Genomic DNA, 20,313 nt, shown 5'->3' on the forward strand with positions numbered 1-20,313 from the left:
ACTTCTTTTTTGAATTGCTTATTCGTTTGCCTATTTTTCAATTTTTGGAGTTTAATTTATTTTGGGTTAATTTATAAGAGCAATTTATTTAAAATAATGTATCATTAAATATTGAAAGCAACAAAGTGCGTGTTATAAAAATTCGTGTTATAGAAATCTGTAACACAAAATGAAAGTCTCCTATAAAACCCAGCTTGCTAGAAATAACCACTGTTAAAAATTTGGTGTCTATCCCAAGATATCCTTATGTAGTAAGGATTTTTTCCCTATTGTTTATCAAGTATGTTACAGATGTATTTTCTTTTTTTACTGTTTATTTTTTGAGAGAGAGAGAGCGCGAGCAGGGGAGGGGCAGAGAGGGAGACACAGAAGCCAAAGTCAGATGCTTTACCAACTGAGCCACCCCAGCGCCCCTACAGATATAGTTTCTAACTTTATATTTTGCCTTTAACATTGTTTCTATTTTAGTAATTAATGCATGCACATGGTATTATTAGAAATATGTAAATTATGTAGTAGAAAAACTAATTTTATAAAATAGCTTAAGTTGATTTTATAATTAATAAGCAATAGGTATTCATTATAGAAAAACCCAGAAAACACAAAGAAGGAAAAAGATCATTCTTAGTCTACCATTTAGAAACCGTATTTTGTGTTATATATATGTACTGATTCTGCATGAATGAGAGGGTCTCTGTATCCTTTAGGTTTTTTTTTAATTTCTTTTTTAATGTTTACTTTTAAGAGACAGAGAGACAGAAGAGGGCAGAGAGAGACGGGGACAGAGGATTTGAAGCTGGCCCTGTGCTGACAGCAAAGAGCCCAATGCAGGGCTTGAACTCATAAACCATGAGAGCATGACCTGAGCTGAAGTCAGACGCTTAATTGACTGAGCCACTCAGGTGTCCCCTTAAATATTTTTAATAGAATATTTTATTATTGTTATTAGCCCCCCCAATATAACATTGACTCAATACTGTCACCTAATACACAAATTTTTCCATTTGTTCCACAAGTCTCTATAAGCTGCTTCTCCACCTCTCCCTCCCATTAAGATCAATCGATGTGCATACATTGTATTTGGTTGTCTTGTCTCTTTTTTATTTATTTTTGTCTTGTCTCTTTAAACTCTTAATCTGAAACAGTCATCCCACCTCTGTTTTGTCTTTCATGACATTGACATCTTTGAAGAATACAGTGTAATTTTCTAGTGGAATGTCCCATATTCTGGAATTGTCTGGTTGTTTCCTGAAGATTAAATTTAGATTAAATATTTTTGCAAGAATACTACATTGATGATGATGTTGTGTATTTCCTGTGGCATCACATCAGGAGACACATAATGTGCAATTATTGGTGATGGTTGGATTAATCACTTGGTAGATGTATCTAGTGTATCCAGTAGATCTCTCTTTATAAAGGTACCTCTTCCTCTTTGTAATTAATAAGTAATTCATGGAGTGATGCTTTGAGCTGATAGGAAAATACTAATCCTCAAAGAACATTTACTCAGTGACTTTAGCATCCATTGATAAATCTTGCCTGAATAAATTTTCACACTACTGATTATAAAATGGCGACTCTCGGGACGCCTAAGTGGCTCAGTCGGTTGAGCATCCGACTTTGACTCAGGTCATGATATTGCGGTTTGTGAATGTGAGCCCCGCGTTGGGCTCTGTGCTGACAGCTCGGAGCCTGGAGCCTGCTTTGGATTCTGTGTCTCCTCCTCTCTCTGTCCCTCCTATGCTCATGCTCTATCTCTCTCTGACTCTCAATAATAAATAAACGTTTAAAAAAAAGGCAATTCTCTAATTCTCTCATTCCTTCTACATTTATTTGCAGACCTTATTTTGTAAAGAAGAGATTTTTTTTTCTTTCCTCACTTTTTAAAAGTTTTATTTATTTAAAAAATTTTTTTTAATGTTTTTTATTTTTGAGAGAGAGAGACAGAGTGTGAGTGGGGGAGGGGTAGAGAGAGAAGGAGACAGAATCTAAAGTAGGCTCCAGGCTCTGAGCTGTCAGCACAGAGCCGGACGTGGGACTTGAACTCACAGACTGTGAGATCATGACCTGAGCTGAAGGGACACCCAACCGACTGAGCCACCCAGACACCCCTAAAAGTTTTATTTGTTTAATCTCTGCACCATGTGGGGCTCAAACTCATGACCCTGAGATCAAGAGTTTCATGCTCCTCCTGAGCCAGCCAGGTGCCCCCTTTCCTTACTTTATTATTTTTTTAAAATTTTGTTTATTTATTTTGAGAGAGAGAGCATGTGTGCACAAGTGGGGGAGGCACAGAGAGAATCCCAAGCAGGCTCCATGCCATCATTGCAGAGCCTGATGCAGGGCTCAAACTCACAAACTGAGATCATGACCTGAGCTGAGATCAACAGTTGGATACCCAGCCAACTGCACCACCCAAGCACCCCCCTTTCTTTACTTTAATATCACTATGAATTCATGGATTCTTTTTTTATTCATTGTGTTATGATTTACCGTTGCCATTATTCATTTTGATGCTTGAATTATTTCAAATTTGGACAGTAGTTGCCCCTTTAGGCTGCCTCCTGTATCTTTTTGACATGTCCCCATCAGTCTTTGAGTATTTCCTTGCTGTTTGGCACAAATAATTCCAGGAACACATACTTTTCCTGCCTCAGACCTATGTTTTCCGAGGAGCCAGGTTTCTTTTAGTTGGAAATGGTATTTAGAAACCAAGGTCTGGACACCGAGGGTGCTCATTGTTCCTGGGGTTCCAGGTCCTTTTGGTGGACAGGGCTAGGAAATATATATCTCCAGTTTATACTGATCCTTCTAAATCAGATCCACTTTACCTTCTGCATCTCTTCTTGTACAGTGAGAACTCTGGTTCTCAACTGTGTGTGTGTGTTTTATATATATGTGTGTGTCCAGTTATTTTTCATAACTGCCTTATGGATAGGTCACAACGTATTTAATTTATTCACTCAACTACAAATGAACTGGTACTGGAACGCTGAACACTGAGCAAAACCAGACACAGTCCCTGCTCTCACACAACATCTGTTCTGGTGGGAGATAACCAAATTATCATAGTAATAGGTGTATAATTACAAAATGAGATGAGTACTTTGAAAGAAAGCAGAGTGGTTCTAGGATAATATATGAACAAACAGTGCTGATTGAGCCTGGCGACTTCAGCTGCATGAGTCCTGAAAGAAGAATGGGAGGTGACCAGATGCAGGAGGGTAAGGGAGAAAAAGGTCCTTCCAGACAGAACTGACCAGAAGGGAGCCCAGTGCTTCTGAGGAAGCACAAGAAGGTTGGAGGCCAGGGGAACTGTGAAGGAGGAAAGGCTGGGCAGTAACAATAGAGACAGCTGGCATTTATTAAGTGTTATCACATGCTACACAGAGATTTTATATAATCTCCATGAAGGCCTTGTAAGATTGATGCCATTTTTTTCTTTCTATAATTTATTTTTTATAATTTACATCCAAGTTAGCACACAGTGCAACAATGATTTCAGGAGTATATTCCTTAAGCCCCTTACCCATTTAGCCCATCCCTCCTCCCATAACTCCTCCAGCAACCCTCTGTTTGTTCTCTGTATTTAAGAGTCTCTTATGTTTTGTCCTTCCCTGTTTTTATATTATTTTTGCTTCCCTTCCCTTATGTTCATCTGTTTTGTACTTTGAAGTCCCATATGAGTGAAGTCATATGATACTTGTCTTTCTATGACTAATTTTGCTTAGCATAATACCCTCTAGTTCTATGCACGTAGTTGCAAACAGCAAGATTTCATTCTTTTTGATTGCCCAGTAATACTTCATTTTGTGTGTGTGTGTGTGTGTGTGTGTGTGTGTGTGTGTGTGTGTGTGTGTCTTCTTTATCCATTCATCCATCGATGGACATTTGGGGTCTTTCCATACTTTGGCTATTGTTGATAGTGCTGCTATAAACATTGGGGTGAATATGCCCTTTGAAACAGCACATCTGTATCCCTTGGGTAAATGCCTAGTAGTGCAATTGCTGGGTCATGGGGTAGTTCTATTTTTAATTTTTTGAGGAACCTCCATACTGTTTTCCAGAGTGGCTGCACCAGCTTGCATTCCCACCACCAATGCAAAAGAGATCCTCTTTTTCTGCATCCTCATCAACATCTGTTGTTGCCTGAGTTGTTAACGTTAGCCATTCTGACAGGTGTGGGGTGGTATCTCATTGTGGTTTTGATTTGTATTTCCCTGATGAGTGATGTTGAACATTTTCTCGTGTCAGTTGGTCATCTGGATGTTGTCTTTGGAGAAGTGTCTATTCATGCCTTTTGCCCATTTCTTCACTGGGTTATGTGTTTTTTGGGTGTTGAGTTTGATAAGTTCTCTATAGATTTTGGACACTAACCCTTTATCTGATACGTCATTTGCAAATATCTTCTCCTATTCCATTGGTTGCCTTTTTAGTTTTGCTGATTGTTTCCTTCACTGTGCAGAAGCTTTTTATTTTGATGAGGTCCCACCCAGTAGTTCATTTCTGCTTTGGTTTCCCGTGCCTCCAGAGACGTGTTGAGTAAGAAGTTGCTGCGGCCGAGGTCAAAGGGGTTTTTGCCTGCTTTTTCCTCGAGGATTTTGGTGGCTTCCTGTCTTACATTTAGGTCTTTCATCCATGTTGAGTTTATTTTTGTGTCTGGTTAAAGAAAGTGGTCCAGGTTCATTTTTCTGCATGTTGGTGTCCAATTTTCCCAGCACCATTTGCTGAAAAGACTGTCTTTATTCCATTGGATATTCTTTCCTGCTTTGTCAAAAATTCGTTGGCCATACGTTTGTGGGTCCATTTCTGTGTTCTCTATTCTGTTCCATTGATCTGAGTGTCTGTTTTTGTGCCAAAGATTGATGCCATTATTAACCCCAGTGTACAGTTGAGGGAACAGGTGTTGAAAGTTCTATCACTGGCACATAGTCACATAAGTAGGAGGCAAGAGAACTTGGATAGGAGAGCCTTCACTCTTCACTGCTTCCCTCTTTCAGCTTCTGAGGTCAGTCCTTGTGGGTTCTTGCAGGCTATAGAAAAGATTTTGGATCCCAGCTGATACACTCAAAGACTGATTATGGATGTTTCAAAAAGATAAAGGAGGCAGCCTGGAATGACCAAATTTGAAATAACTTGAACATCAAAGTGAATAACAACAATGACGGATCATGACACAATGAATATAAAACGAATCCACGAGTTCACAGGAATATTGTATTAAAGAGAGAGAAAGAGGAAACTCTTCTTTACAAAAGAAGGCCTGCATACAGATGTAGAAAGAATGAGGGAATTAGGAAATCACCATTTTAGTTTTTTTAAAGTTTATTTACTTTGAGAGAGAACGTGAGTGGGGGAGAGTCAGAGAATCTCAAGCAGGCTCTGCACTGTCAGTGTGAAGCCCAATGAGGGGCTTGAACCCACGAACTGTGAAATGATGACCTGAGCTGAAATCAAGAGTTGGACACTTACGCGACTGAGCCACCCAGACTCTCCAGGAAATCAACATTTTATAATCATCAGGCAAAGGTTATTAATAGATGCTAAAGTCACTTGGGTAAGTGTTCAACTTGGAAGCTGAATTGCTATGTCCTGGAATATGCCTGTTTTTTGTTTTTTTTTATTTTTTATTTATTTATTTTTTTTATTTTTGGGACTGAGAGAGAGCATGAACGGGGGAGGGGCAGAGAGAGAGGGAGACACAGAATCGGAAACAGGCTCCAGGCTCTGAGCCATCAGCCCAGAGCCCGACGCGGGGCTCGAACTCACGGACCGCGAGATCGTGACCTGGCTGAAGTCGGACGCTTAACCGACTGCGCCACCCAGGCACCCCGGAATATGCCTGTTTTGATTTTTGATACAAACATGCTTTGCATTTTTTATGTATTGAATATAGGAGTTTTTTGGAATGCCTAGTATATGGGGTTGCAAGTTCTGGAAAAGTGTTCTTCCTGCAGAGCCTTTTCTCTGTAGCACTTCTGCAACTTGACCTTGGCTAGAGTTAGCATTTGAAGGGATTCTTGACCATGACAGGTTGTGGAACGAAGGGGGTTGGTGGCTTTAATAGTGCTCTGTGGGGCGTCTGGGTGGCTCAGTTGGTTAAGCATCCAACTTCAGCTCAGGTCATGATCTCACGGTCTGTGAGCCTGAGCTCCACGTTGGGCTCTGTGCTGACAGCTCAGACCTGGAGCCTGCTTCAGATTCTGTGTCTCCCTCTCTCTGCCCCTACCCCCCCCCCCCCACGCTATCTCTCTCTGTCTCTGAAAAATGAATAAACCTTAAACATTTTTTTTTTTAAATAGTGCTCCGGACAGATAATACATAGAGCTCATATTTATGAAAATATTTACTGAAGTGATTGTGGGAACTTCCATGAACAACAAAAGCAAATTGACAAAATGTAGTCACCCCAAGATGAGGCCGGAAAAGTTCCCGTACAGTATCTTTCACCTGTTTTTTTTCCAGCAATTTCTGACTCTTTGTTCATCATCAATTTTAATTTTTGATTCCCTCAAGATGAGTACAACCTGGTGAAAGTCACAGAGCTGGTGGAGGCTGTATATGGTCCATACAAACCTTACCAACTGAAGTATGGCGACATGGAAGAGAAGAACGTCCTCATCCAGATCAGCGCTGTGCCCTTGGTAATGTCATAGTACTGCCGGTGGCCATCAAAGAATTATACGGTTTGCCAGCCACGGGGTTGGTGAAGTGGGGAGGTGGCATCAGGTGTGCAAAGAGTGGGAACAGGTGTGCAAAAACAGGCTCTTAATTACCTTGTGGGGTTTTCAATCCAAGTGTAAAATGAAACCACAGATATGCTACCAATTTTCTATTTAAAATCTCAAGTAAAGGTCCAGCAGAATGAGAGACTTAAATCTTTTGGGGATAAGTTGATGATCTCCCTGATTTGACAAATTCTTATTATGGCAGTCTTTTGTCTAAGGAATATATGGAAATGGGCACAGGAACTGTACATTCATGGACCCTGCCCCAGGGGCGGGTTTGCTTGTGCGGGCCTCCGAGGGGAAGAGAAGGCATTCCCATTACAAATATTAAGGTTATCTAGCATGAAGCGACTTGACATTTAAGAGTAGATCTCACACTAGTTAAACTCTGCTGCTTCCTGCCATTTTTCTGTTTTCCAGGGACATGCCTACAAAGTCCGTTCCGCCTCAGTTACATTCTTGCCCCTGAAGGAAGCATTTTCCTTTTCCTACATTCTTCTGGAGTGTCTGATATGGAGAATTTGAATTCTAGCTTTAGAGCCAGGGGGGAGATGCCATCTTAATCACAGAAAAAGAAGAAAGAGATGAAAAATACAGGATTTTGATCCTGCTTTTCTGGCAGGAGTTCACATGTGTGATCTCACGGGCCACATCGATTTCCTCCCCTTGGGTCAGGCTCCCAGAGGGCTGTTGCCGCTTGGCGCTGTGTTTCTGCCACCTGACTTGGGTGGTTCTACCACGGGCGAAGAGGTTTGGAGGTCTCCTCCATCTTAATGTTGTCTATTCATTTGTTCTCGAGCCTGAGGCAGCTTTCGTTTGTCCATATTTGCTGACCAGGAGCACGGGGAGGTCATTGACTGTGTGCAGGAGCTGAGCCACTCTGTGAACAAGCTCTTCGCTCTGGCTTCTGCAGCTGTTGACAGATGCATCAGATTCACCAATGGCCTCGGGACCTGTGGCTTGCTGACAGCACTGAAATCCCTCTTTGCCAAGTAAGGCTGGGGTGTGGGGACAGGGCCAGCTACTCCGGAGGGCGCTCTCTGCCCCAGTTGAAAATGCGTGAGTTCTGTGTTCCTCCTGTGAGCCCTGGAGAAGCACCTGAATGGCCATGAATTTGGCAATGGCTAAATAAGATATGGTATATTTGTACAAGGGAACTCTATTTGGCAGTTACAGTATTAATAGGGCTACACATATCAACATTGATAGAGTTCATTGAGTGAAAAAAAAAAGCAAGTTGCAGAATCCTATGTAAAGTCTAATACAGTATGTGAAAACAACATACAAAAAATAGGGTATAATTTCCATAGCAGGGTTCAGCAGACTTTTTCTGCAGAGGGCCAGATGATAAGCATTTTAGGCTTTTGGGCCTTATGGTCAATAGAAACTTCGGTAGATGACACATAAATGAATGGGCATGGCTGTATTCCAGGAAAATTTCACTTACAAAATAGCCTAGAGTACCAATCCCTGTTCTGGATCTTGTTTTGTTTGTTTGTTTGTTTGTTTGTTTGTTTTCCATGCTTTAACATGCATTATATATTCCTGTAGAAGAGGTGTCAACAAACTCTTAACACATGAGCCAAATCTGGCCTGCCTTCTGTTTTTGTAAATAAAGTTTTATTGTAACACAGCCATGTCCATTCCCTTATCTATGGTCTATGAAGGTAGAAGTGAGTAGTTAGAGCAGAGACCTTGGGACCCTCAAAACCTAAAATAATGGGACCTTAGCAGAAAAAAGGTTTGCTGAGCTCTAATGCCTGGAAGGTTAGGCCACAAACTCAAAACATCTGTTATCTTTGGGGAGGTAGGGAAGGAGGGAAGGACTAGGGTGGTATTCATAGAGGATTTGGCTTTATTTGTTATTTTCTGATTTTTAAAAAAGCATATAGTCATGCATTTCTTGTGTAGCTAAAAATATAAAAATGAGAGAAATACATCATGTTAAGTGAAGGAGGTCAGTCACAAAAGACCACATGCTGTATGATTCCACCTGTATGAAGGATCAAAAACAGGCAAGTGGGTAGGAACAGAAAATAGATTCTCCCCTGGCTGAGGAGAGGTGGACATTTGGAGGAGATGGGGGTTCAGTACCAAAAGATACAGGGCTTTTTTTTCAGGTGATGAACATGTTCTCAAGTTGATCGGTGATGGTCACACAGCCCTGTGACTACACTAAGATCACTGGATTGTACTCTTTAAATGGGTGAATTGTGTGGTTTGTGAATTCCATTGCAACAGAGCTGTGGAGAGAAAGAAGAGGACACTAAATCACGCTGAGTTAGGAACAAGTGAGCAAGCAGCATAAGGCTGGATTTTCTGACCCGTGCAGTTAAGGCATGAGGGCCCTCAGGTCGGTCTGCTCCAGTCTCCCACTTAGAGACAAATATGTTCTTAGGCTCTCCAAAGACCTTCCTTTGGTAGCTTGTTCTAGAATGAAGTCACCCTCAGTCTCGAGAAATTTTTCTTTTAATTGAACTGAATGCTGTTTTCCTGTAGTAAATTTTAGGGAGCTTTTGGCATTCCAGAAATACTGGGCACGCCCCTGTGAGCTCTGAGGTCCGTGGTGCAGTGGGCAGTTACCACCCTCCGGAGGGCAGCTCCCAGTGTAGACGTTAGGGCTGCCAAGGACCCACGCCCTGCTCTCAGACAGAGGTGCAGCCAGGTGAGCCCAGATGCGTTCACTTTTCTAAGAAGCATGAGCGACAAGTCTAATCAGACAAAACCACTTTCTGTCTCCAGCACCAGCCAGGACTTTGTGGATGGAAAGAATTTTTTATCGAGATATAAAAATGTTACTATAAAATAACAAAAATAATGCTGTAGAATAATTTTTTAGAATACAAAAAAGTATCAAAAAGTCAAAATCTTCTTCCCTTCCTTTCTACCCTTAGTCCTTCTGCTCAGAAATACCCACTCTTGCACATTTTGCTTTTACTCTTTTAAAAGAAGATGTCAGCTGCCTGGGTGGCTCAGTCAGTTAAGCGTCTGACTTTGGCTCAGGTCATGATCTCACGATTCGTGAATTTGAGGCCAGAGTTGGGCTTGCTGCTGTCAATGTGGAGCTTGCTTTGGATCCTCTGTCCCCCTCTCTCTCTGCCCCTCCCCTGCTTGCGTTCTCTCTCTCTCTCTCTCTTTCTTTCAAAAGTAAGTAAAACATTAAAAATTTTATATAGATAAAAGATTTTTCAGCTCTTCCCTCTGTAAAGAAAAATTTTTTATCAACCTTAACTATTTTTTTTTTTTTTTAATTTTAGAGAAGGGGGGTGCCTGAGTGACTTGGCCGGTTGGGGTCTCTGACTTCGGCTCACTGTTCCCATTTGAGCCCCCATTCCCACTTGCTGCTGTCAGTGCTGAGCCTGCTTCAGATCCTCTGTTCCTGACCCCCCGACCCTCCCTGGTTCACATTTTTTCTCTCTCTCAAAAATAAATTAAACATTAAAAATTCTTTTTGGAGAGGGAGAGCAGGAGTGGAGGAGAGGAGCGGAGGGGGAGAGAGAGGGAGTCTTAAGCTGGCCCCACACTCAGTGTGGAGCCCAACTCGGGGTCCGATTGCACAACCCTGGGATCATGACCTGAGCTGAAATCAAGAGTTGGATGCTTAACTGACAGAGCCACCCAGGCGCCCCTCAACCTTAACTACTGTGTCTTGAGGGACTGGGTTTATTTAAGGCAGTTCCTCTCTCTTATCCCCTGCCCCTTTCAGCTCTCGTGAGTGATATTTTTACTTCCAGTTCTGTTGGTTATTTTGGTTACTTCATTAAAAAAAAAATAACAGGGGCACCTGGGTGGCTCAGTCAGTTAAGCGTCCGACTTCGGCTCAGGTCATGTTCTCTTGGTTTGTGAGTTCGAGCTCCGTGTCGACCTCTGTGCTGACAGCTTGGAGCCTGGAGCCTGCAGCCTGCTTCGGATTCTGTGTCCCCCTCTCTCTCCGTCCTACCCCTGTTTGTGTTCTGTCTCTCTCTGTCTTTCAAAAATGAATAAACATGGGGCGCTTGGGTGGTTCAGTTGGTTGGGCGTCTGACTTCGGCTCAGGTCATGATCTCACAGTCTGTGAGTTCGAGCCCCGCGTCGGGCTCTGTGCTGACGGCTTGGAGCCTGGAGCCTGCTTTGGATTCTGTGTCTTGCTCTCTCTCTGCCCCTCCCCTGCTCACGTTCTCTGTCTCAAAAATAAATAAAACATTAAAAAAAAATTTATTAAAAAAGAAACTAGGTCCCCTCTAGAAGGGAAGATTTTGAAGCTACCCCAGTAGCTGCTGTTTGTAAAATTAGGGCAATCAGAGTGAAGCTAACTGGAGCAGGGTTGGGAGGGGACATCGTTCAGTCATGGGGAGGGCATTAAGGACGGCAGGGGCACATGGGGGAGGTTAGAGGGGGCTGGCCTAACTTGAACTAGGGTAAAGCCATAGGATATAGCAACTGAGAAGGGGTTTCAGAATCAAGGGCTTCCCAACTACGACAGGAGTGTGGGCTTTGCGGTCGGAGCCACCTGGGCTTAGCCTTGGCTCTGATGCTTACTGGTTGGGGCCTCTGGGAGCCTCGGTGTCTTTTCGCTGAGTAAACTGAGGAGGCCATCTTCATGGCAGTTGTGGGTATCAAGTGAAAGCATGTATTAGAGCCCCTAACACAGCGACTCTTACGTGGCAGGGACCCCCAGGAACATTTACTGTGAGAGAGAATCGGAAGGTTTGGGAACAAATGTGACAAAACTGCGATGTGGTGAACACTGTGGCCGAATGGACACCCCCTCCCCCAGTACTCTACGGCCTCCCAGAATGCCATCCTGAGCTCCTGCAGAGCAAGGGCCTCGCTGCTTGGCATGTTCCTCTAAGACTTTTCCATCATAGCTGCGGGGCGGTGGCACAGTCGGTTAACCTCCTGCGGCTGAAGCACAGCCGTGTTCCTCAACATCCCTCTTCCCACCCTCCCCCGTCTGTTGGTCCTTGAGGCCCGTCCCCCTCCCACAAGGACTGACAGAAAGCTGTCCCTCCTCTTGGTACAAAGGGGAGGTGCCATGGGTGGATATCGGTTTCATGGCTCTCCCCTCTAAAGCCTTGGGCCCGTGTCCAGGGGGCCGCGGTGTCACTTGTAGTCAGCGCAGAGGTCTGAAGCAGTTTCTGCTGCCTGTGGCCTTTCTTTCCCCCACACCAGCTTGCTCTTCAGGCCTGTGCCCTGGGCGTCACATCCCACTTTCCTCGCTTTGAGCTAATGCTTTGGGGAGGGAGAGAGGTCAGGCTTCTTGTGAGGGACACAGATGGCCTAGGTTTTCAGGGAGCCTCGTGGTTTCCAGAGAACAGGACCTCCCCTGACCCTTTCCTGATACGCAAGGACCTGCACTTGTTCGTTCGTTTTCTAAGAGCTGTACGTCCTCAAAGTCACCACCACCCCACATCAGCTTGCATTTCCTACTTTCTGGGGGAACTTTTGTGTATATTACTTCGTTTATCTTATTTTATCATCACGCCAACCCTGTGAGGCAATTTAGCAGACGTCATTAAGGATGAGGAAGCTGAGGCCCAAAGACACCCACACACTTTGCCAAGGCCACACTGCCAGTCTGGCATTCGTTTGGGAACTGTTCCCAGGTGTCTCTTTTATGGCCAGCCCTGTGCTAATTTCTGGGGGAACGGTTATGAGCCACAAAGGGATAGTCCCTCTTCTCCAGGAGCTTCCAGCCTAGTGACAGCACGTGCTTCGAACACACACGTGAAAGAAGCTGTCTGGTTAAACCTTTCCCATGAGGGAAAGCATGTGGTATACAGCGGGAGCAAACAGCAGTCTGATGAGGGAGGGTCTTCAGCTTTGAATCCAGTTTCGTGCTCCTGTGCCATTAAAGGTGGGCTCTCGCCTGCCATGGAGCTTGGCTGCTTAATCTAGATTTGGGGGGGAAGAATGCCACAGAAGTACCGGGGACTTTGGCGAGCTGCTTTATGGTGTCCTCGGTGATAGTCAGGTATCCTAGTGGGACGGTGATGTTTCAGGACAATTCCTTGGGCCAAGGAGTAATTGACCAGCCCCACCTCTCACCTGTCCAGTCACCAGAATCTTCATCTTAGTGGCTCTCCCCTTCCTTATCTTGAGCATCTCCCTTAAAGCTGCCCTTCCAGGTGAGAAAGATGGTCCTGCCATACAGAGGAGACCCTTCTGTGGTCAGAGTTCATGAGCAGTCGGACCGCTCGGCAGGAGCCTCTACAAAACGGTCTTGAGGTCCTTGGCCATTTGTCCAAAGCCACGTAATTCCAAGCGTCTTCAGATACGAGTTGACGTTGACATCCCCGTCTGTTTTGTTTTCTTTCCTCACAGGTACGTGTCCGATTTCACCAGTACTCTCCAGTCGATACGAAAGAAGTGCAAGCTGGATGATATTCCTCCCAACTCGCTTTTTCAAGAAGATTGGACAGCTTTTCAGAACTCCATTAGGTAAAATGAGGGCTGTGATTTTATTTTTTATTTAAGAGAGAGATAGTTGTGAGTCGGGGACAGGGAGAGTAGAGGGAGAGAACCTTTAAAGTTTTTTATTTATGTATTTTGAGAGAGAGAATGCAAACGAGTGGGGGAGGGGCAGAGAGAGAGGAAAAGAGAGAGAGAACCCCAACCAGGCCCTGCGCTGCCAGCACGGAGCCCAAAGTGGGGCTCAAACCCACGAACCGTGAGATCATGACCTGAGCCCAAATCAAGAGTTGGACGCTTAACCTACTGAGCCCCCCAGGCGCCACGAGATAGGGAGAGAATCTTAAGCAGGGGCTCAATCCCCTGGGATCATGTGCCATGGGATCATGGCCTGAGTCTAAATTGAGTCAGATGCTCAACTGAGCCACCCAGGTGCCCTGAGGGCTGTAATTTAAGCATGTGCCCCGTGTAGTAAGTAAGCATAAACATGCATCATATAATATGTAAAAATGATGAATGTGTTTGTAAGGGGTTCATTTCTTTTTCATCTTTCACTGCCTTTTTTTTTTTTTTTTTAATTTATTTTTGGGACAGAGAGAGACAGAGCATGAACGGGGGAGGGGCAGAGAGAGAGGGAGACACAGAATCGGAAACAGGCTCCAGGCTCCAAGCCATCAGCCCAGAGCCCGACGCGGGGCTCGAACTCACGGGCCGTGAGATCGTGACCTGGCTGAAGTCGGACGCTTAACCGACTGCGCCACCCAGGCGCCCCCTGCCTTTTTTTTTAAAGCAAAACCTCTAGATTCTAAAAACAAGCCAGTTAAAACTAACAACAGCACCAGCGGCACCAGAAGGACCTCTCTCACTCCTAATGCATGAACAGTCTTTATGAGCTCCTTATCTCCTTTGGTGACTCACATTTTCTACTTGTGAGATATTTTTCCCCGTAGCCTATACTTTTTCAGGCCTAAAGTAACTTAGAACTTGCATATTAGAAAATATACAGCTGATTGAATACTGTTTTTATTATCTTTATTTTTTTAAATTTTTTAAGATTTTATTTTTTAAAGTAATCTCTACACCCCATGTGGGGAGCTCGTACCCACAACCCTGAGAGCAAGAGTCACACACACTCTACTGACTGCGCCAGCCAGGTGCCCAGATCCTGTTTTTAGATTTAAGCACCATACCCCTAAGTGATAAGGCAGCATTATCTGGCCTGAAAAGGTCCATGTAAGAGTTCCATGACAGGCATTGAGGTGACCCTTCCAAATGGTTGTTCAGGGCCAGATTCTGGGGTAGCCCCTATGACCTGTGAGCCAATAGATAGACCCCTGTTGCCCCAAGCCCTGAGGCCTGGTGGGAATGTGATCAGCAGTGGCCTAAGAAGGTTTGGTCCTTGAAAGTTCTAGCCAGGAGGTGCAGACTGCATCAGGAGCCAGATCAGACCTACGGACATGGTTTGTTTGATCACATCATTTAAAAAATTTTGGGTGAGTTTTCAACATTTAAAAATCAGTTTTAACATAATCCAGATTTCTAATTTTTTAAAAATGTTTATTTATTTTTGAGAGAGAGAGGGACAGATGTGAGCAGGGGAGGGGCAGCGAAAGAGGGAGATACAGAATCTGAAGCAGGCTCTGAGCTGTCAGTACAGAGCCTGACGTGGGGATCGAACCCTCGAGTCTTGAGACCGTAACCTGAGTTGATGTCAGACACTTAACTGACTGAGCCACTCAGGTGCCCCAGTTCAGATTTCTAATATCACTTAAAGCTTGGAAGCTCTAGAAGCACTGGGTTCACTTCCTGGGGCTGACAGCTGAAGTCCCAGTAGCCTGGCCATATGTTCTCTTGTGCCCTTGCTCTCCCACTACTGTGCATGGTAGTAGCTCTACTATTAGGCCGAGGTCAAAAGCAATCAAGAATTTCTTTTCCCTGGGAATGCAAGCTGGTGCAGCCACTCTGGAGAACAGTATGGAGGTTCCTCAAAAAACTAAAAATAGAACTACCCTATGACCCAGCAATTGCACTACTAGGCATTTATCCACGGGATACAGGTGTGCTGTTTCTAAGGGATACATGCATCCCATGTTTATAGCAGCACTATCAACAATAGCCAAAGGATGGAAAGAGCCCAAAAGTCCATTGATGGATGAATGGATAAAGAAGATGTGGTATATATATGCAATGGAGTATTACTCGGCAATCAAAAAAGAATGAAATCTTGCCATTTGCAACTACGTGGATGGAACTGGAGGGTATTATGCTAAGTGAAATAAGTCAGTCAAAGAAAGACAAATATCATATGACTTCACTCATATGAGGACTTTAAGAGACAAAACAGATGAACATAAGGGAAGGGAAACAAATAATGTAAAAATGGAAGGGGACAAAGCATAAGAGACTCATAAATATGGAGAACAGAGGGTTACTGGAGGGGTGTGGGGGGGGGGATGGGCTAAATGGGTAGGGGGCACTAAGGAATCTACTCCCGAAATCATTGTTGCATTATATGCTAATTTGGATGTAAATTAAAAAAAAAAAAAAAAAAGAATTTCTTTTCCTTAAAACTGCTCTTCAGGGATGTACATTCAGAAGAGGGAGGCTGCTCTTCACCCACTTGCCTGACCCCTGGCCTAGGTAGTGTGCACAGGGTGCTGGTGCCACCTGTAGGTCTCAGCATGGTGGCCCACACATCCGGCACATCCAGACCCTGGATCTGCTCTGATCCAGGGCCTCCCAGGGATCATTTCTTCATGGGCTCTGATCTGGACTTTTATTTTGGGAGGATGAAATTTAATGTTCTAGATGCTAACTGTATCCCCTATCGTCGTTGGTGGCTTGGTACACCAGAAAATACTATGTACAAGGTTATTCTGTTGTACCTGAGGCAAGTGAAAAGTGGAATATTTCACTTTCTCATAAACCTTTCTTATGATGGAATGCCTAGATACCCCCGTGATGATAGGCACTTTTAGAGAAAGTTAAAAATTAACTAGACTTTAGATGTTTTTTAATCCTTGGATTTGTCCTGACATTATAGTTTGGTGTTGAAGGACTCAGCACCTGGAGTTGGAGGCCCAGCATAAAATTACTTGAAAATTAAAGGATTATTAAATACAGGTATGATGGTCATTCAGGCTTATCTCTGAGAAGCCAAGTGGATTAATCTTCATCTGCCTTTCATGTGATCAGAGAGATAACTTCTAGTATCAAAATAGTTTTCTTTGCCTTGTAAATAGCAGACATCTAACAAATACTAAGTAATGGATTTTGATTTTTAAATTTAAATTTAATTTTTTTAATCCCCTTTATCTATTTCACCTGTCCCTCTACCCATCTCCCCTCTGGCAATCACCGGTTTGTTCTCTGTATTTACAACTCTGTCTCTTTTTTTCTTTGTTTTGTTTCTTAAATTCCACATATGAGTGAAATCCTGTGGTATCTTTCTGACTGACTTATTTCACTTAGCGTTATACCCACTAGATCCATCCATGTTGTTGCAGATGGCAAAATTTTTCATTCTATTTTATGGCTAATAGTCCAGTGTGTGTGTGTGTGTGTGTGTGTGTGTGTGTGTGTGTGTGTGTATGTGTATACACACACATACATGTATGTGGTGTGTGTGTGTATATATGTATATATTATATACACATACCTATATATATGTGTGTATATATATATATATATATATTATATACCCATACCTGTATATATATGTATATATATAGGTATGTGTATATAGGTGTATGTATAAATACCTACATACATATATACATACATACCACATACACTTTATCCAAGTGTATATGGTATTTATGGATGGACATTTGGGTTGCTTCCATGTCTTGGCTATTGTAAATAATGTTGCAATAAACATGGGGGTGGGTATATCTTTTGAATTAGTATTTTTGTTTTCTTTTGGTCAATAGCTAGTAGTGAAATTACTGGAGCATATAGTAATTCTATATTTACTTTTTTGAGGAAACTCCATACTGTTTTCTACATTGGCTGCACCAGTTGCAATCCCACCAACATCACAGGAGGGTTCCTTTTTCTCCACATCCTCGCCAATGCTTATTATTTCTTGTATTTTTGATTGTAGCCATTCTGACAGGTGTGAGGTGGTATCTCATTGTGGTTTTGATTTACATTTCCCTGGTGATGACTGATGCTGAGCATGTTTTCATGTGTCTGTTGACCATTTGTGTATCTTTTTTGGAAAAACATCTATTCAGTCCTCTGCTCATTTTTTAATTGGATTATTTGGGTTTTTTGGTGTTGAGTTGTATATATTCTTTATATATTTTGGATATTAGCCCATCATTTGCAAATATCTTCTCCCATTTAGTAGATTGCCTTTTTGTTTTGTTGATGGTTACTTTCACAAAAAGCAAAAGCTTTTTATTTTGATCGTGTAGTCCCAATAGTTTAATTTCACTTTGGTTTCTCTTGCCTGAGGAGACATGTTTAGAAAAATGTTTTTATGGCTGATGTCAAAGAAATTACTGCCTATATTTTCTCCCAGAAGTTTTATGATTTCAGGTCTCATATTTAAGCTTTAATCCAGTTTGAGTTTATGTTTGTGTGTGGTGTAAGAAAGTGGTCCGGTTTCATTATTTTGCATGTTGCTGTCCAGTTTTCCCAACACCATTTGTTGAAGAGATTTATTTTTCTCCTTTGTATATTCTTGCCTCCTTTGTTGTAGATTAATGGACCCTGTATGCATGGGTGTATTTCTGAGCTTTCTATTCTGTTCCATTGAACTATGTGTCTATTTTTGTGCCAACGCCATACTGTTTTGATTACTACAGCTTTGTAGTATATCTTGAAATCTGGAATTATGATGCCTCCAGCTTTGTTCATCTTTCTCAAGGTTGCTTTGGCTATTTGGGGTCTTCTGTGGTTCCCTTCAGGTTTTAAGATGATTTGTTGTAGTTCTATGAAAAATGCTGGTGGTATTTTGATAGGGCTTCCATTAAATCTATAGATTGCTTCCAGTAGTGGAGACATTTTAACAATGCTGTTTCTTCCAGTCCCTGAACATGGAACATCTTTCTATTTGTACCATCTTCAATTTCTTTCATTAGAGTTTTATAGTTTTCAAAGTACAGGTCTTTTATCTCTTTGGTCAAGTGTATTCCTAAGTGTTTTATTATTTTTGGTACAGTTGTAAATAGGATTGTTTTCTTAATTTCTCATTCTGCTTCTTCATTATTAGTGTAAAAAATATAACAAATTTCTATGCACTGATTTTGTATCCTTTGACTTTACTGAATTCATTGATCAGTTCTAGCAGTTTTTTGGTCGACTCTTTAGGGTTTTCTCTATATTGTATTATGTCATCTGCAAATAGTGAAAGTTTTACTTCTTCCTTACCAATTTGGATGCCTTCTATTTCTTTTTGTTGCCCGATTGCTGAGGCTAGGACTTCAGTACTATGTTGAATAACAGTGGTGAGAGCAGACATTCTCGTCTTCTTCCTGACCTTAGGGGAAAAGCTCTTCTCTGTTTTTCATCATTGAGGATATTAGTTGTGGGTTTTTCAAAAATGGCCTTCATTATGTTGAGGTATGCTCCCTCTAAACCTACTTTGTTAGAGAGTTTTTATCATGAATGGATGTTGTACTCTGTCAGATGATTTTTCTGCATCTATTAAGATGATCATATGACTTTAAAAAAATGTTTATTTGGGGGCACCTGAATGGCTCAGTTGGTTGAGTGTCAGACTTTGGCTCAGGTCATGATCTCACAGTTCGTGAGTTCAAGTCCCGCATCTGGCTCTGTTCTGTGCTGACAGCTCAGAGCCTGGAGCCTGCTTCAGATTCTGTGTCTCCCTCTCTCTCTGCCCCTCCCACTCATACTCTGTCTCTCTCTCTCAAAAATAAAGATTAAAAAAAAATTAAAAAAAAATGTTTATTTGTTTTGAGAGAGAGAGTGTGAACAGGGGAGGGGCAGAGAGAGAGAGAGTGAGAGAGAGAATCCCAAGCAGACCCTGTACTGTGAGCACAGAGCCTGACATGGGGCTCGATCTCATGAACTGCAATATCAAGACCTGAGCCAAAATCAAGAGTCGGATGCTTAACCGGCTAAGCCATTCAGGCGCCTCTGATCGTGTGATTTTTATCCTTTCTCTTGTGATCTGTCACGTTGATAGATATGCAAATATTGAACCACCACTGCATCCTGGGAATAAATCCCACTTGATTGTGGTGAATGATTTTTTAAATGTATCGTTGATTTTTGAATTTTATTTTAAAGTTTTTAAAAATTTATTTAAATAAGTAATCTCCGCACCTCATGTGGGGCTCCAACTCACGACCCCGAGATCAAGAGTTGCATGCTCTTCCGACTGAGCCAGCCAGGTGCCCTGGTTTTTAAATTTTAGATAGGAAGTGTTTCCAACCCGTTTTCTTAAGGACAAAGCCCCAGAGCTCCTCAGTAGTTTGGAAATGTAAGATCATTTGACCTGTAAACAGAACTGTGATTCGAAGCAGAGAGGCCTGCGACTTGAGGGCATTAGAAGGGGGTGACTTGTACCTTCTCCATGAATTACTAATTAGTAAAACACGTCAGGTAGACTGTCAAATGGTTAACCACTTTTCCAGAAACCAGCCCCACCAAAAGGAGTGAATAGCTAGAATTTTTATGAATGAGATAATGTTTGTCCTGTGTCAACATTTCAGATACTTGAACTTGAAGTGCCTTTTGTTTTGTTTAGGATAATAGCTACCTGTGGCGAGCTCCTGCGGCAATGTGGGGACTTCGAGCAGCAGCTAGCAAACAGGTAGGTGAGGGCTGTGGGCGAGTCCCTGGGTTTTTGGGAAGAACCGGATAGAACGCACAGCACAGCAATGACAACATATGGTCAAATCTGGAAGCCACACAGCTCGAGGACTAACAAATACTGAGCACCTAAAAAGGGCAAGGCTCTGAGCTATTTGGCAGTGGTCACAAAGTTTTGGTTAGATATGGAAGTTTCAGCCCAAGTGAGGAAACAGTACATGTTGTCTCCAAATTGTAATTGGGCTGGATTCCCACTGCTTGTTTGTAAGTTAGTTATTGGGACTCACAATAAATTTCTCCATAGAAACAGCATTGTAGGGGCGCCTGGGTGGCGCAGTCGGTTAAGCATCCGACTTCAGCCAGGTCACGATCTCGCGGCCCGTGAGTTCGAGCCCCGCGTCAGGCT

At 42.8% G+C, this 20,313-nt stretch overlaps 1 protein-coding gene across 1 annotated transcript in view; it reads left to right on the top strand.

Annotated features, from left to right (window-relative positions):
* COG7 (component of oligomeric golgi complex 7) overlaps positions 1 to 20,313 on the top strand; it is an 82,345-nt gene that overhangs the window by 40,210 nt on the left and 21,822 nt on the right. Inside the window, exons 8-11 of the mRNA XM_043560294.1 lie at positions 6,520 to 6,647; positions 7,569 to 7,723; positions 13,035 to 13,151; positions 19,843 to 19,908. Of these exons, the coding sequence (XP_043416229.1) occupies positions 6,520 to 6,647; positions 7,569 to 7,723; positions 13,035 to 13,151; positions 19,843 to 19,908 (466 nt within the window). The remainder of the gene's footprint in view (positions 1 to 6,519; positions 6,648 to 7,568; positions 7,724 to 13,034; positions 13,152 to 19,842; positions 19,909 to 20,313) is intronic.

Source organism: Prionailurus bengalensis, chromosome E3 (genome assembly GCF_016509475.1).
Source record: "Prionailurus bengalensis isolate Pbe53 chromosome E3, Fcat_Pben_1.1_paternal_pri, whole genome shotgun sequence".
Classification (NCBI taxonomy): Eukaryota; Metazoa; Chordata; class Mammalia; order Carnivora; family Felidae; genus Prionailurus; species Prionailurus bengalensis.